This window comes from Bufo bufo, chromosome 5 (genome assembly GCF_905171765.1).
Source record: "Bufo bufo chromosome 5, aBufBuf1.1, whole genome shotgun sequence".
NCBI lineage: Eukaryota > Metazoa > Chordata > Amphibia > Anura > Bufonidae > Bufo > Bufo bufo.
Genome location: NC_053393.1, coordinates 27223696 through 27241080, shown reverse-complemented (window position 1 = coordinate 27241080; position 17385 = coordinate 27223696). Strand labels below are relative to the sequence as shown.

General features: G+C 44.3%; 1 protein-coding gene across 2 annotated transcripts in view; it reads right to left on the bottom strand.

The window, feature by feature from the left end:
• COL22A1 (collagen type XXII alpha 1 chain) overlaps window positions 1-17385 on the bottom strand; it is a 316179-nt gene that overhangs the window by 72349 nt on the left and 226445 nt on the right. For both annotated transcript variants that reach the window (XM_040433114.1, XM_040433115.1), the window contains exons 39-41: window positions 11184-11261; window positions 9771-9806; window positions 570-623 (exon numbers count right to left, since the gene is read on the bottom strand). In XM_040433114.1, the coding sequence (XP_040289048.1) occupies window positions 570-623; window positions 9771-9806; window positions 11184-11261 (168 nt within the window). The remainder of the gene's footprint in view (window positions 1-569; window positions 624-9770; window positions 9807-11183; window positions 11262-17385) is intronic.

Sequence of the window (17385 nt, the reverse complement as noted above, 5' to 3'; positions counted from 1 at the left end):
CCCTCCCTTTCCTTCTTGATTGACAGAACCAGGTAAGATGACTATGCAGGAACCTGGTACTGTCAATCAAGACCAAGAGGGAAGGGCTGGAGGAAGCAAGAGGAGCAAGGGTGCACAGAGTAGTTCAGGCCCACCCTCGGTGCACTCAACAAGAGTTAAAAGTACATTTTCTCCAGAATAAAGCAACGGATCGGTAAGTTAAAGGTATCATTCAGCTGAGATAGTCCTACAAGGTACTGTGCCTGGTTTATCACCGAATTTCATGGTGGCTGGTTCCCTTTAAAGAGGGTGTCTCATGAAGGCACTATGATTTAAAGGGGTCATGCACCCTTTTCCATAGCATGAGCATTTATCACATTGCATCTTAACAGGAGTAGTGTAAAACAGTATTGCATGGATGCTCCTAGGTTTTCCATCAGTTACCTTTCAGCAGCCGGAGCCATAGGGAACGATTTTAATTTAAGGAATTTCCTAGTCTGACTTTTTCAAAAATTCCACAATTGACTTTTATTAGTTATTTGACTTTCAAATCCTATTTATACAGAACAGTTTATACATTCATGACTTACATCTTGTCCAGGGGGACCTTGGGGACCTGGTGGGCCGGCAAGACCTCTAACTCCCTGTAAAAGTGAAAAAAAAAAATTTTTTTAACTGCATCGTCTTTCAAACCCCTTAGATTTTTGTCCCAATTCTATTATTACAAAGTTGCAAATGTCTCTAAGCCACAAGCTTATTGTAATGCAATATATTGGTCTTCTACTGCCGTGATCCTCAACCCCAGTCCTCAGGACCCACCTGCCGGTGGTCATGATTTGAGAATATCCCACAGAATGAATACCTGTGGTAAGTCCTGATGTATTGACACTAATTGTATGACCTGTTCAATACTAAGAAAATCCTGAAAACATGACCGCCAGGTGGGCCCTGAGGACCGGAGTTAAAGAACACTGCTCTACAAGACATAGGGTGCCTGGTGATGTCATCAGTGGTTAGATGAGCCCCGGTGTAGCTTTAGTCCTAAAATTTTCAAGCAAAGATTTTTCATGACTGCCTAACTTTTATAGTCCTTTTTATTTTCTAATTTTTTTAACCTTTTGAGGACATGATTTTCCATTTTTGCATTACTCATTCCCGGCCTTCCCAGAGCCATAACTAGCCACATGAGGGCTTATGTTTTGCAGGAAAAGTTGTACTTTGTAATAACACCATTTAATATTCCATATGATGTAGAGGGAAGCTGGAATAAAATTCCACATGGGGTGGAATTGGAAAAAAATGCAGCCATTATAAGTATAATTTTTACAGTGTTCCGTATGTGATAAAACTGACCTATTTCTTTCATTCTCCGGGTCAGTAAGATTACAACAATACCACATTTATCTAGTTTCTTGTGCTTTAACACTGAAAAAATCTATTTTTTTGCAGGGTGATCTGTAGTTGTTTACTGATACCATTTTGGAGTGTTTCTGACTTTTTGATCACTTTTTATTCAGCTTCGTTTGAGGTGGTGAAGCAACGACAAACTGCAAATCGGTCATTTTTTTTTTTCCATTATGGCGATCACCGTACAAGATAAATACTTTTATATTTTAATAGTTCAGGCATTTTGGGCCACGGGGGAGCTTATGAGCTTTATTTTATATTTATTTTTATTTAGGATGTTTAGGGTGATTTGAATATATATATATATATATATATATATATATTGTGGGGGTTCGCTCTGACAGACAGGATACGCGGACGCGGTATAGAGGCACGAACCAGTTCTTAAATCAAAAAGTTCCGTGTTTATTCACACATTAGCAAGTTCACAAAACAAAAAGTCACTTTCAAGCAAAAAGTCACCTTGCAGTATTGGTGTTAGTTCACACCAGGCGGGCTGTTCTGCCACAAAAAGTCCATCAGCAGCAGGCTTTAGTCGGCCTGTTTCCCCACACACGGGTCTCATCCCTCCACCCCGGCACAAGCCTCAGATCCCAACACAGAGATTCCTTCTTCTGAACCCAGCTGTGTTTTAAAGGCAGCTAGGTGTTGCCAAAGCCCGGACCAGCACTTAGGCCCCTTTCACACAATGCGTGAGTTGAACGCATTGCACCCGCACTGAATACCGACCTATTCATTTCTATGGGGCTGCGCACACGAGCGGTGATTTTCACGCATCACTTGTGCGTTGCGTGAAAATCGCAGCATGCTCCTCTTTGTGCGTTTTTCACGTAACGCAGGCCCCATAGAAATGAATGGGGTTGCATGAAAATGGCAAGCATCTGCAAGCAAGTGCGGATGCGGTGCGATTTTCACGCACGGTAGCTAGGAGACGATTGGGATGGAGACCCGATCTTTATTATTTTCCCTTATAACATGGTTATAAGGGAAAATAATAGCATTCTGAATACAGAATGCATAGTAAAATAGGGCTGGAGGGGTTAATTTTTTTTTTATTAAACTCACCTTAGTCCACTTGATCGCGCAGCCCGGTTCTCTTCTGTCTCCTTCTTTGCTGATTGCAGGAAAAGGACCTGTGGTGACGTCACTCCGGTCATCACATGATCTTTTACCATGGTGATGGATCATGTGATGGACCATGTGATGACCGGAGTGACGTCACCACAGGTCCTTTTCCTGCAATCAGCAAAGAAGACAGAAGGAGATGCCGGGCTGCGCGATCAAGTGGACTAAGGTGAGTTTGATTATTTTATTAATTTTTTTTCACCCCTCCAGCGCTATTTTACTATGCATTCTGTATTCAGAATGCTATTATTTTCTATTATAACCATGTTATAAGGGAAAATAATACAATCTACAGAACACCGATCCCAAGCCCGAACTTCTGTGAAGAAGTTCGGGTTTGGGTACCAAACATGCGCGATTTTTCTCACGCAAGTGCAAAACGCATTACAATGTTTTGCACTCGCGCTGAAAAATTGCGCATGTTCCCGCAACGCACCCGCACCTTTTCCCGCAACGCCCATGTGAAAGAGGCCTTAAAATCCAGTTCGGTGTTTGACCCCACCTGGCTGCAAATCAGCCCAGCAGCACACGCTGGGAGGAAAATACTTGTTTTCCCAGACAACTCCCTTTACTGTGTCACATAACCCCCCCCCCCCCCTTTGTTCAACCTTGAGGGGGTGAACACATGCCAAACAGTGCACCCAGGACAGGGCATCCGCATTTCCCTTCAACCGGCCTGCCCTGTGTTCTACTGTGGCTTGTCGCCGAGACTCGGGTACCCGTTATGATTTTAGCTGGACTTTTGCCTGAGGCTCAGTGACAATATCATGCCAAATTGTGGAAGTGCGTCCAGGGAGGTCCGAGAACACATCCGTGTTCCGGCCAACGTACTCCCTTGCCTCTTGAGTCTGTTTAGAGAAAAGGCTGTTAGCAATTTTTATTGTGGCAACCGCTTCCCTTGCATCAGACAGAGGGGTCGGAGCCTCTTCCCCTAGAAAACCTGTCTTTCCACGGTTTGAGTAAATTAACATGGTAAACCTGCTCTGGCTTTCGCCGCCCTGGCTGGTGTACCTTGTAATTTACATCTCCAATTTTCTTGAGTACCTCGTAGGGATTCTGCCACCTAGCCAGGAACTTACTGTCCACGGTCAGCACCCGCACAAAAACCTGATCACCCGGGTTACCGTTACGGACCCCAGATGCTCGATTATAGGTCCGACTCTGGGCTTGCTGAGCTATCTTCCTATGCTCCCTACCTATCCTAATCCGTGGTGTTGTCTCCCCCTCTGCCTTGGGTTTCCTGTATTCTAACACCTCAACTGGGCCAGGCCTCGCTACTGGAGCTTTCCCTATCTCTTGGGGATCAGTATGTACAAAGGCCGGCCACAGGGCTGGGAATAATGGAAAGTCTCTTCTTAATATCAATTCATAGTGCATGCTCGTGGTTACGGCCACCTCATGGATCCACCTGCCGGCACACGTGCTTACGGACACTGACTTTCCGGCCCGTGAACTCAGTGGGTCGCACCAGGGAAGCCCTCACAAAGGTCACCCGACTCCCTGAATCCAGCAGAGCCGCCACGGCAGTGACTCCAACCTCCACCTGACACAAATGTTTGTTATGGAGAGCCTCTGCAGTGTCTGACGCACTGACCCTTCTGGCATACAATGACTGTCGATGCCCAACTTTGTGTCCATGGGCTCGACCTGGTGGGGACAGTCGGCTCGTACATTGCTGGGTTCATGACACCGCCAGCAGATTATCGGGTTCCGATCCCCCAAAGGGCACATCCCATGTGGTCTTTCTCAGCTCAGGCCGCTGGGTCTGGGGCGGGGATTTTCTGGGTTTTATTACGCCCTTCCCCAGAGTTGACCCCTAGAGTTCCTCAGTAGCCGCATACCGTTCGACCAGGTCCACCATTTCCAGGGCACTAGTAGGAGATGTCTGGCCAACCCAGCGCTGGAGGGGTGGTGGCAATGCCCTCCAGAATTTGTCACCTATAATACGGTCCAGCATGGCAGTGGGACTCAGTACGTTAGGCAGTAGCCATTTTTGCAAGAGATGCAGCAAATTATAATACTGGAGTCTCACTGGCTCAGTCGGGTTAAACTCCCACTGATGCACCAGCTGGGTACCGACCGACACATTCACCCCCAGTCTCGCCAGGATCTCACCCTTGACCTTATAGTAGTCTGCCACTTGTTCGTCCATTAAATCGAAGTAAACCTGTTGGGGTCCGGATGCCAGGAACGGAGCGATGACCTTAGCCCACTTGTTTCGGGGTAGACACTCCCTCACGGCCACCTTCACGAACACCGCCAGGTAGGTTTCGACATCATCCGTCGGTGCCATCTTGGGGATTGCAGTGCGGACCGCTTTTCGGGCATCGTGGACTCCCTAAGATACTCCTGTCTTCTCTAAGGCCATAAGGTGTTGCAGCAGCCGCTGGTTCGTTTCTCGTTGTCGTTGATTAGCCTCTAGCAGTTGTTTGTTAGTCTCCTGCTGCTGCTCCATTGCCTGTTATTGCCTTAGATTGGCCTGCACCACCTGCTTCATCATCTCCTCCATCTAGTCCCGTGATGCTGTTTGCAACTTAGCAGGCTTTATCCAGGACAGACAACAGAGCCCGAAAAATGCAACATAAATATTTCGGCTTTTACGCCAGCCTCACTGCGATTGCCCGCATCCTCCACCAGTTGTGGGGATTCGCTCTGATTGACAGGATAAGTGGACGCAGTATAGAGGCACAAACCAGTTCTTAAATCAAAAAGTTCAGTGTTTATTCACACGTTAGCAAGTTCACAAAACAAAAAGTCACTTTCAAGCAAAAAGTCACCTTGCAGTATTGGTGTTAGTTCACATCAGGCGGGCTGTTCTGCCACAAAAAGTCCATCAGCAGCAGGCTTTAGTCGGCCTGTGTCCCCACACACGGGTCTCAGCCCTCCACCCCGGCACAAGCCTCAGATCCCAACACAGAGATTCCTTCTTCTGAACCCAGCTGTGTTTTAAAGGCAGCTAGGTGTGGCCAAACCCCAGACTGGCACTTAAAATCCAGTTCGGTGTTTGACCCCACCTGGCTGCAAATCAGCCCAGCAGCACACACTGGGCTGAAAATGCCTGTTTTCCCAGACAACTCCCTTTACTGTGTCACAATATATATATATATATATATATATATATTTTTTTATTTTTTTTGCGGGCGTGTCTATTCTGCCTATGTGAAGCAGCATGTGCACGCCCTCTATCTTCCCCTGCCTATAGCTGGTCTGCAGGAAGTATTTAAAGGCGTCTCCTCCTACAGGAAGGCACCTAAGCAACTTAGGTTCCTAGCTAGTCTAGTTTCCTGTTTGAGCTAAGGTATTCTGTTGGTTCTTGTCATTGTCTTGTCAGTCTGTGTATCAGACTACAGATTATGTATTACAGAGTTTGCCTGATTGCTGCCTGCCCTGACCCTGATCTACATTTACAGACTTTGCCTGACTGCAGCCTGCCTTGACTTCTGCCTTTGTACCATGACTACGTATCTGGCCTCCCAGCATCCACTGGGTGTATTGTGTCACCTGGAGGTCAGTCCAGTGGGTTCACACTCTGTTCCCGAATCCCGATTCCCTTGTGTTCCAAGTCACCTCTGAGGTAGCACCTGGTACTCCCCTTAAGAAGGTCTCTCCTCACCATCAGAGGTGTGAAGGATGAGGGATGTGCTCAGACATCGCCCTCAGAAGGAGTTGGTCCCGTGGAGCAGCGGGTTCTCACCCGCTGGTCATCATAACCATTATTAATAATTTGAATGCTGATTTTTTGACAACATTATTTTATGCTTATATTCTTTTTTAGGATTTAGAACATTTTAACATATAAATAAGTAAAATAAAAATGAACATTCTGACAAAAGAAAAAAAAAAGACTTGGATAGGTCATAAAAATGAAAGCCGCTTCTCTTTATAAAGGTTTTACAGAATGACAATTTTATTTTTCTTCAAGTGCAGCCATTAAATTATCTTGTCTCACTCGGATTATAAATATAATCATAGGAGGCAATTGTGGCCGTGTAATATTTTCCATTTGCTGCATGGCAAGGATGTAACATTTCTTGTGAGTTTAAAGAGGTGTCCAGGATTTTACTATTGATGGCCTATCCTCAGGACAAGCCACCTTTATCTGACACCCTGCACCCCACCGATCAGCTGCTCCAGTAGCTACTACACAGCTCCATCCATTGTGTAGTGGATAGATCGGGTTACCAATCAGTTCAATGTGAACGGAGCAGTAGTAACCAGCTCTGTCCACTGCACAATGGACGGAGCTGTGTAGTTTTGGCTCTGGAACGGATACTGCAGAACAGCTGATTGTCGGGGTGCAGAGTGTCAGACCCACATGTAGTGTTGGACTAACCCACCAGAGTACCAGAAGATCCTCTGGTGGGCCAATCGCTTACTGCTAATGTCTAGTTGTCATGCAATGAAATTAGGGAGTGGACGTGCACATGTTCTGTAAAGACTGATGGTGGACCCACACAATTAATTTCTCTGGTGGGCCCAAGGAACCCCAATCTGATACTGCCCACATGGATCTCATATCTGAGGATGGGCCATTAACATAGTTGCTAACTCTGCCGAATTTTCCCGGGACTGTCCCTGATTTTTGTAGACAGTCCCAGCAAACTCGTGCTGTCCGGGCATTTTTGGGGTGTTCCTGGGGTTGGGGCTTGTATGCCCGGATTTTACCAACTGAAATGTTGGTAAGTATGCATTAATATTAAAATCTTGGAATACCTCTTTAATGTAAGGTTTTCTTCAGGCTATGGTTAAAAAATCTTCTAGTTTACTTTTTGTTCATAGCAGCAGGGCCGTCTTTGCCACAGGGCAAAAGGGGCAGCTGCCCCGGGCCCAGTTGCTCCTGGGGGCCCAAGGGAGCTCTGTTTCCCGACTCCCATTCATTAGTGACTGCGTCGCTAGGTTAAAACATTCAGGGCCTGGGCCCCTGATGTTTTGTCCCAGGCCCCGAATGTCCTGCCTGCCTGCTAGAATCGAATACACTGGGTGTAGAGGTGAAGGACCTGTGGTGACATCACAGGTCATGTGATCAGCAAAACAGGCTGTGATAGGATGACCTGGATGATGTCACCATCATGTGACCAGTGCAGGATTGGACCGGAGTGAAGAGGAGAAGGAGCCTAATGCTGATGTCTGTATATGAGGACTGGAGAGGTAAGTGAAGGAACAGGGAGAGGCAGAGCAATGCTGGGAGTTGTAGTTATTTAACTGGGATGTATGTTAGGGCTGAAGGGAGGGATGTTATTGACATGGAACTGTGTGCTTGAGGTGGCTGGGGGAGGGAGTGATGTTATTTACATGGGACTGTATGTTGAAAGTGGATGGTGGGGGGAATGATGTTTATGTACATGGGACTTAATGTTTAGGCTACGTTCACACTTGCGTTTGGGGATCCGCTTGTGAGATCCGTTTCAAGGCTCTCACAAGCAGCCCCAAATGCATCAGTTTAACCCCAATGCATTCTGAATGGACGCGGATCCATTCAGAATGCATTTGTTCGGCTCCGTGCGGCCCCCCGTTCCGTTTTGGAGGCGGACCCCAAAATGCTGCAAGCAGCGTTTTTGTGTCTGCATGGCCTTGCGGAGCCAAACGGATCCGTCCTGACAATGTAAGTAAATGGGGACGGATCCCTTTGCATTGACACAAAATGGTGCAATTGTAAACGGATCCGTCCCCCATTGACTTTCAATGTAAGTCAGGACGGATCCATATTGGGATTTAGAAATTCAAATCTAATACAAACGAATCGGTCCAGAACGGATGCATTAGTTTGTATTATCGGTGCGGATCCGTCCTGTACAAGTACAGGACAGATCCGCACAAACGCAAGTGTGAAAGTAGCCTTAGGGGGTGATGCTTACATGGGATTGTGCGTTGGAGGCGGCTGGGGAGGAGGTGATGTTATTTACATGGGACTGTATGGTGGAGGGAGGATTATAACTGCAGGGGGCACTACAGATCCAGGGGACATTATAGGCGGTCTTATTACTTCTGGGGGCTCTATAGGAGGGTCTTATAGATCCGCCTTATTTCTACTAAGCGCACTATGGGGGCCTTATTACTACTGAGGGGTCTGTAGGGAGCTTTATTACCACTGGGGGAACAATAGTGGGCCTTATTTCTACTGGGGACTCTGTGAGGGTATTATTAATATGGGAGGGCTCTTCTAATAATGGGGGCATTGTTGAGGAGCATTATCACGGTTGGGGCAGTGTTACTAATGAGGGCATTCTAGAAGCGAATTACTATTGGTGGGACTATGAGGAGAACTATTACTATGGGGTGCAGTAATGTTTCTTCAGGATAGTATTTGGGGGGGGGGAGGGGCGTAACTAAAGGCTTATGGGCTCCGGTGCAAGAGTTCAGCTTGGGCCCCCCTTCCCTCAGTGCTTTGTGTGTCTTCTTATGCGGCACAAGTGTCTTTGGGCCCCTTCATGCTCCTGGGCCCGGTAGCGACTGCTACCTCTGCACCCCCTATAGCTACACCCCTGGGGGGGGGGGGGGGGGGAAAGCAAGCAGCAGGATAACACTGTGGGGACTCCAGTTGGGGGATAATGATAGAATGTGAGGAAGCTAAGATGTCTGTGTGTCACACTCTGCAGAGACGAGGCGGCTAAGAGAAGTTGTCCAGACCGAGTGGAGAAGATGATGAGAGAGAAGATCTACAGAGAAGATGATGACAGAGAGGAGACGTCACCTGGAGGCCCTGGACGTGACAGGTAAGTGCTGCTGTATAGCAAGTACAGCAAAGTGCGGGGGGGGGGGGGGGCGGGATCCAGGGGGCCCAAGTAAATTTTTGCCCAGGGTCCAATCAATATTAAAGACGGCCCTGCATAGCAGGATATGATAAAAGTAAATTTGAGGGGGCTCTCCAAGCTACAGAAACACATGACCTTTTGAATGATCGGTCATCAAAACCTGATCGGTGGGGTGCTGTATTTTGGATTCCCACGAATCTGATATTGATGACTTATCCTGAGGACAGGTCATCAGTATCTGCAGCCCAGAGAACCCCTTTAAGTAAGTAAAACATAGGGATATATGTTTAGTCCAAAACAGAATATGACCTAAAATTATCCTATCACATGGTGCCAAGAGAGAAAGGCTGTGCCAAAGACCAGGATTCTATCACTGAGAGTTATATCAACTCCCAGAGACGGAACATGAAGAATCTGGGACCCAATGCAAAATTATAACTGCTTCCTCTGCACCGTCTTTATCTACATGCTTGTCAACTCCAAGAAAGAAATCAAATTAGAAAATACCTGCTCTCCTTTTTCTCCAGAAGGTCCTGAGGAGCCCTGTGCATAACCAGGTACACAGTAATATAGAAAGGATAAAAGAAAACACAAATCCATCAGCATTACAGTGTTGACCCATAAGGCAAAAACCCTGAAGAGCTACAATAGTTGCCCGTTGCCTTATATTAGGAAGGGGACTTCATTCAAGACTCAAAATCTGAAAATCATAATACATTTTTTGTTCATTGACCTATCTCCAGTAAACTAGTACATATAGCTTAACCTGTCATATTAAATCTTTTATGAAGAGAATTTTACCAAAAATTTTTAAATATGAAAATCAGCTCAGACACTGAATCTCAACTGTGAAGGCGAATCACAATAAGGAATTACATCACATTACTTCTCCAAGAAAGATCAAGAAACAAAATCCTTCTTCTACTGTTAAAGGTGTTTAGAAACAAATTGTGAGCACTGTGTACTCAACCTTGCAAAGCAGTCTATAATTTTCTACAGGAATTAGGTCATGTGCATGTTACTACTAACAAGCCCATCGGACTATAAAAGGGACATTATATTTTTTTTTAAGAAATTAGCTCTCCTTCAAGTAGGGCCACATATAGGTATGAGCCTTGGAGCAAGAGTCTTGGAACATGACTAGGGATTAGAGATGAGTGTATCGGTTCTGAATTTGACCCAAATTATTCAAAAATTTCTGAATCTAATGATAAGGTTTGGGAGAGCATGAGGGAGAGTGCAATTCGGGTAGAGTTTATTTGGACCCGATGATGATGGTGAATTCACTAAATGAGTTCAGGAGGGGCCTGGATATATTTCTGGAGTGTAAGAATATTACAGGCTATAGCTACTAGAGATGGGTAGTTGATACAGGGAGTTATTCTGATGCCTGATTGGAGTCGGGAAGGAATTTTTTTCCTCTAAAATTAGAAAAATTAGGATTTTTTTTTTTGCCTTCTTCTGCATCAACTTGCAGGATAACAGGCTGAACTGGATGGACTTTTTTTTAGTCTTACAAACTATGTTACTATGTTACAAATCGGACTAGACAACATCTGGGGCAACATCTGCAAGGAGTTTGTCTGTTCTCCTTGTTTCCTCCCAAACTCCAAAGACATATTGATAGGGAATTTAGATTGTATGTAAAGCACTATGAAATACGTCAGCGCTCTATAAAGGACATAAAAGAAAACCAGAGACATTAATCTGTAGACAGCTACAGGGGAGAGTTATTGCTCCTCATCTGTACAGAACAAGGTACAAACCAGTACCTCCTGAGATCTTCATGGTAATGGACTTTTTTTATATTACATATTAGTAAAATGTCTATATTGACATCTGGTACATAAAATCTCTGTGACAAAAAGGACCAGCAAGAAAATAAAGTTAGACTAACGTCATTTTGAAAAGTGTACTTACCGGATTGCCATCAATTCCTATACCTGGTGGACCACGGGATCCTGGTTGTCCAGGCAGGCCTGGAGATCCTCGGTCTCCCTGTAAAGTTCAAACAAGCAATAAGTGGACAGAGCCTATAGCTAGTGCTCAAGGAGTTAGAGTGCCTATCTTACTGTGGGTTAGCCTTATAACCATCTACAAAGGTTTTCCTCCATTAGCTAACAATAGTGGAAGAAAGTAGTCACACAACCCTTCTCTGCAAGAGATGGACAGGGCGGGTTGCATGACGCCTAATCCAGTTGTTTCAGGAAAAGTGAGAGCACAAAGAATGGCAGAAGGGATCGCCCTCACTTTTATGAACTGCAGCCAATATATTATTGTCCTTGGAGCAGGAGCCCAACTTTCATTAGACAACCGAGCTCCACTACACTCAGCATGGGACACCCATCCCAAGCTTCTAATGTAGCACCCATAAATACATGAATGCATTGGAATAAGGGCCCTTAGTATTAATGAGCATTAAGGGGTTATTCTATGAAGGACACAGGATACTGAATGGACACTGAAGGGTGTATGCTCAACTACCATTTAATTCAAGCTCCTCTTCACCCCTCCATTTGACATCCGTTCTAGTGATGGTAGGGGTCCCAGTGGTGGCATACACCTGCGATCAGACACCTAATGCTCTCCTGAAGATAGGTGTTAAATGCCCCTTTTTGGGTAATGCCTTTAATTACCAATGAATATGTTTTTTTACGATAATCAAAGAGAAAAATAATAGGGCTATTTCCACTCATGAGTTGAACCCCTTCCCTTGACAGGGTCAGGCATCTTCATTGTACTCTTATATAACCTACAAAAACCTCACCATCCCATTAATCAATATCAAAAAAGCCCATGGAACGTCACCACGCACACATCCAAAAAAAGGCCAATGGGACTCAAAAATGTAAGATACTTTTATACATTTTTGAGTCTCTTTGGCTTCTTTTTGAATCTTCATTGTGCTCTTGCTTCATCCTCTCAGCTGTTGGGAAACCTGAAGGAGATGTACCGCGCATGTGTCAATAACAGAATCTACAGTGCATGCGCAGGATTACAGGGAGAGGCAAGAGCACAAAGAAGATGCCTGGCCCTGTCTAGGGAAGGGGGCGAGGCTATGTATGGGAAGTGGGAGAACTACAGTGCACCAAGAGGCTAAGGCCCGCCCTTGGTGCACTAAAGCTCTACTTAGAATATTACTTAAAACTAAGATGTCTCTACAACAGTAAAACAAATTTTCAGTTTAGTGTAACCAGCAGAATCAACACTTTCAGAAGGGTTGGCCCTGCTAATAAGTTCTCTTTAAAAGAGTCCCGCCTTAAGAGACTAGACCCATTGACCTCTTTGTAGTCGAATTTCACATTTTTATTTGTAGTAGGCCGCCCTATCTATACTTCAGTGTATCTTAAATGTATTTTCCCACAACATGGCAGATGTCTCTCTCCCACAGGTGTATGAATTCCTTAACAAAATTATATTTTCTGAAAATTAAATTTTTTTGGGCTTCAAAACAACCCTACGTAAAACTTTAATTCGATTTCTAGTTCTCTTTTGTGACTCATTTATCTGCATTTTGTCTCACTCAGCATAATGCAAGAGCAATGTTTCCAGCAGCTGAAGAAAGCCTGGCAGGTCTCGGATTAGAAGGCAGCCAAACTTCCTTGGATATGGTCCATGAAACAATAAGTCGTCAATAAGCGTAGATATAGCCAGAATGTCAAAAAGCAATCTAGAATTGAAGTCCCTATAATATTGGGATTTATATGCTGTACATGGTACATATGACTGTTATAATCGGCGAGCTGTGAGAACATAACATCTTTTGCATCATCTCACCAGGACAGGTTTTATATAAATAAATTCATTTGTAAAAAAAAATCCTGTTGTTAAGGTACTGAGAACAACAGCCTTTACTAAATTGGCTTCTGCAGGGGCGTAACTTTAGGGGGTGTAGATATGGCACTTATTCCAAGGCTCTTGAAGGCACTCAGAGTCCTCTTTGTCACTCAAAAAAAACAGCAGTATTATAAATATCAGATAGAAAGTGGGGGTCTTGTTACAGATTTTGCTTAGGGACCAAGATACACTTTTGGATTCCTAAAGTGCCAATCAGGGTTCCAGAAAAATTAGCCCCACCCCCAAGGATCTTCTTGCTTCTGAGTCGTGAAGCCTACACGGGAGTCTATCATGTGAATCTACAGGTTCATCTAGGGGCACATAGGGCATATTAATTTCGAATCGACCTTGGTCATTTTGGGATGTCTTCTATTTTCTCTCTAAGTCAGCCATAATTGGAGATTCATTAAGATGTACAGTAATTCCTATAAGGGGTCTTTACCTGGTCTCACACTGTTCGTTTCTGAGCATTTTTTCTTCCTACTTCCCTATCCCTATTTTTATTTATTTACTTTTTAGGGGAAATGCTCAATTAGGATCATCCAGACAAACTCAAAATTTTCTACCACCTTTCTTCTGACCTGATATCTTCTAGTGGTGCTCCATGTAGGTGTGATTAATCATCCCGTGGGACAAGCCCCATATTCTCTTTACAACACAGATCTTATGGAGTTTTGCCGTGAATGAGCCTTTTGCAATTTCCCATTGAATTCTCAAAGAGTTTTTTTCAGGAACACACATTAATAATATATCCTCAGGATAGACCACCGATATGTGATCCATGGAGGCAGTGGCATACATAGAGAAGTAAGGGCCCCATAGCAAGGATCAAACCAGGCCCCCCACACAGGGCAGAAGGGTTTCTGCCAAAACCCTTTTCAATGATCCTTGGGCCATTTTTCCACTGCCTCATTTGCTAAAAGTTGTTTACCCTTTAGAGGGTAGAGTCCTGACCAAGTTTTCACCTCCAGTAGAGGAGGAGATAATCCCAACTAAGACTGGATCCCCTCTTTCCCTGGGCCCCATAACTGTCGCATGGGCTGTTGCTATGGTAGTTACACCCCTGCATGGAGGTCTGAACCTGATTTCAAGTGCATAGTGTTGAGCTGTAGTATCGGACATGGTTGTTTGTCCTCATGTGCCACTGTATGTCATAAAACTGCGAAAAAAGGGGTGAAACACAGCAGCTCCTTCATTCTACTGATCAGTCCGTCACCCTGTGGACCCCATCTATCCTAGGGACAGGTGAATAGAGAGAGAAAGAAAAGCTTTGCACATTGTATGTGGGAAAGTAGTGCATGGCAAAAGTAAAAATAAAAAAATCTAAAAAAAATAAAATACCGCACCCATATTGAAATGTCAGATTGCTCTAAAACGCAGCATGTAGTTATGTCTCAGGCACATATGTAGATGGTGAGAGATAGTCGACTGCTAGACATGCTTCTACGACTTCCTCAAAGACATTTTGCCTAGTTGACTGAAGGCACATCATTGGACAGAGAGAAACAAAATGGTCATTTGACTCATTCCGACAAATTTTCCACCACTTAGGCTGATCTGACCTGGTTGGTAGGAGGTGCTGAGAGCAGTGGTTAAGTGAGGGCACACATGGCGAACAGGCTTAGATTGGGCCAGCCAGACACCAGTGGTGAGCAGCCGACAAGCGGGAGCATCTCCCACAATTTTGTAGTCACCATTCAGACACAGCTGGCCCCTTCATTACATGCCCTTGTCTCGCTCTACCCATCTGTGTTGGTCCCATGTTCATATGCGCCCTCACTGCTGAGAAAAAATGTGTTTTATTATATGCAAATGAGCGGCTAGGAGCAACAGGGGCGTTACCATTACACCTAGAGGCTCAGCTCTCTCTGCAACTGCTGCGCTCCCTGCACTTTGACAGAGCTAAGCGTGAACATGTTTTTAGTGCAGGATCAACCCTACCAGGCAGTATGCTTGGTTTAACCATTTCAGCCCCTGAGGGTTTTTTTTTTTGCGTTTTTCAAAACCTGCCTTTCCGGGGGCAAAACTCTTTTATTTTTCCATTCATATAAGCGTATGAGGGCTTGTTTTTTGCACTTTTTAAAGCCACCACGCTGGAAAAAAAAATCCAAATGGGGTAGAATTGAAAAAAAAATGCAATTCCGCAATTATAGATTTTAATTTTAAAGCGTTCCCTATATGGAAAAACTGACCTGTTACTTTCATTCTACAGGTCAGTACAATTACAGTGAAACCACATACAGTCAGGTCCATAAACATTGGGACATGGACACAATTCTAACATTTTTGGCTCTATACACCACCACAATGGATTTGAAATGAAACGAACAAGATGTGCTTTACCTGCAGACTGTCAGCTTTAATTTGAGGGCATTTACATCCAAATCAGGTGAACGGTGCAGGAATTACAACAGTTTGCATATGTGCCTCCCACTTGTTAAGGGACCAAAAGTAATGGGACCGAATAATAATCATAAATCAAACTTTCACTTTTCTAATACTTGGTTGCAAATCCTTTGCAGTCAATTACAGCCTGAAGTCTGGAACACATAGACATCACCAGACGCTGGGTTTCATCCCTGGTGATGCTCTGCCAGGCCTCTACTGCAACGGTCTTCAGTTCCTGCTTGTTCTTGGGTATTTTCTCTTCAGTTTTGTCTTCAGCAAGTGAAATGCCTGCTCAATCGGATTCAGGTCAGGTGATTGACTCGGCCATTGCATAATATTCCACTTCTTTCCCTTAAAAAACTCTTTGGTTGCTTTTGCAGTATGCTTTGGGTCATTGTCCATCTGCACTGTGAAGCGCCGTCCAATGAGTTCTGAAGCATTTGGCTGAATATGAGCAGATAATATTGCCCGAAACACTTCAGAATTCATCCTGCTTCTTTTGTCAGCAGTCACATCATCAATAAATACAAGAGAAGCAGTTCCATTGGCAGCCATACATGCCCACGCCATGACACTACCGCCACCATGCTTCACTGATGAGGTGGTATGCTTAGGATCATGAGCAGTTCCTTTCCTTCTCCATACTCTTCTCTTCCCATCAATCTGGTACAAGTTGATCTTGATCTCATCTGTCCATAGGATGTTGTTCCAGAACTGTGAAGGCTTTTTAGATGTTGTTTGGCAAACTCTAATCTGGCCTTCCTGTTTTTGAGGCTCACCAATGGTTTACATCTTGTGGTGAACCCTCTGTATTCACTCTGGTGAAGTCTTCTCTTAATTGTTGACTTTGACACACATACACCTACCTCCTGGAGAGTGTTCTTGATCTGGCCAACTGTTGTGAAGGGTGTTTCAACACCAGGGAAATAATTCTTCGGTCATCCACCACAGTCGTTTTCCGTGGTTTTCCGTGGTCTTCCGGGTCTTTTGGTGTTGCTGAGCTCACCGGTGCGTTCCTTCTTTTTAAGAATGTTCCAAACAGTTGTTTTGGCCAGGCCTAATGTTTTTGCTATCTCTCTGATGGGTTTGTTTTGTTTTTTCAGCCTAATGATGGCTTGCTTCACTGATAGTGACAGCTCTTTGGAACTAATCTTGAGAGTTGACAGCAACAGATTCCAAATGCAAATAGCAGACTGGAAATGAACTCTGGACCTTTTATCTGCTCATTGTAATTGGGATATTAAGGAAATAACACACACCTGGCCATGGAACAGCTGAGAAGCCAATTGTCCCATTACTTTTGGTTCCATAACAAGTGGGAGGCACATATGCAAACTGTTGTAATTCCTGCACCGTTCACCTGATTTGGATGTAAATACCCTCAAATTAAAGCTGACAGTCTGCAGGTAAAGCACATCTTGTTGGTTTCATTTCAAATCCATTGTGGTGGTGTATAGAGCCAAACATGTTAGAATTGTGTCGATGTCCCAATATTTATGGACCTGACTGTATGTATTAGTTTTTTCTTTTCATCGCCATATTCTGACCCCAATAACTTTTTTGTAGTTATGTGTATGGAGCTGGTTGAGGGATCATTTTTTGCAGGACGATCTGTATTTTTCAATGATACCATTTGGGGTATGTATGTCTTTTTGATGACCTTTTATTAAATTTTCTGTGGGAGCCGAAGTGACCAAAAACAGCGAATCAGTTATTTTTTCCGTTTTACCATTTGCCGTATGGGATAAATATTTTTATGTTTTAATACTATGGGCATTTGCACATGCGGTGATGGCCATGATCTTTACAGTATTTTTTTTATGTTTTTTTTTTTATTTGGGGAAAGGTGGGTGATTTGAATTTTTATATTTTTTATTTTCAGTATATTTTAAAAAGC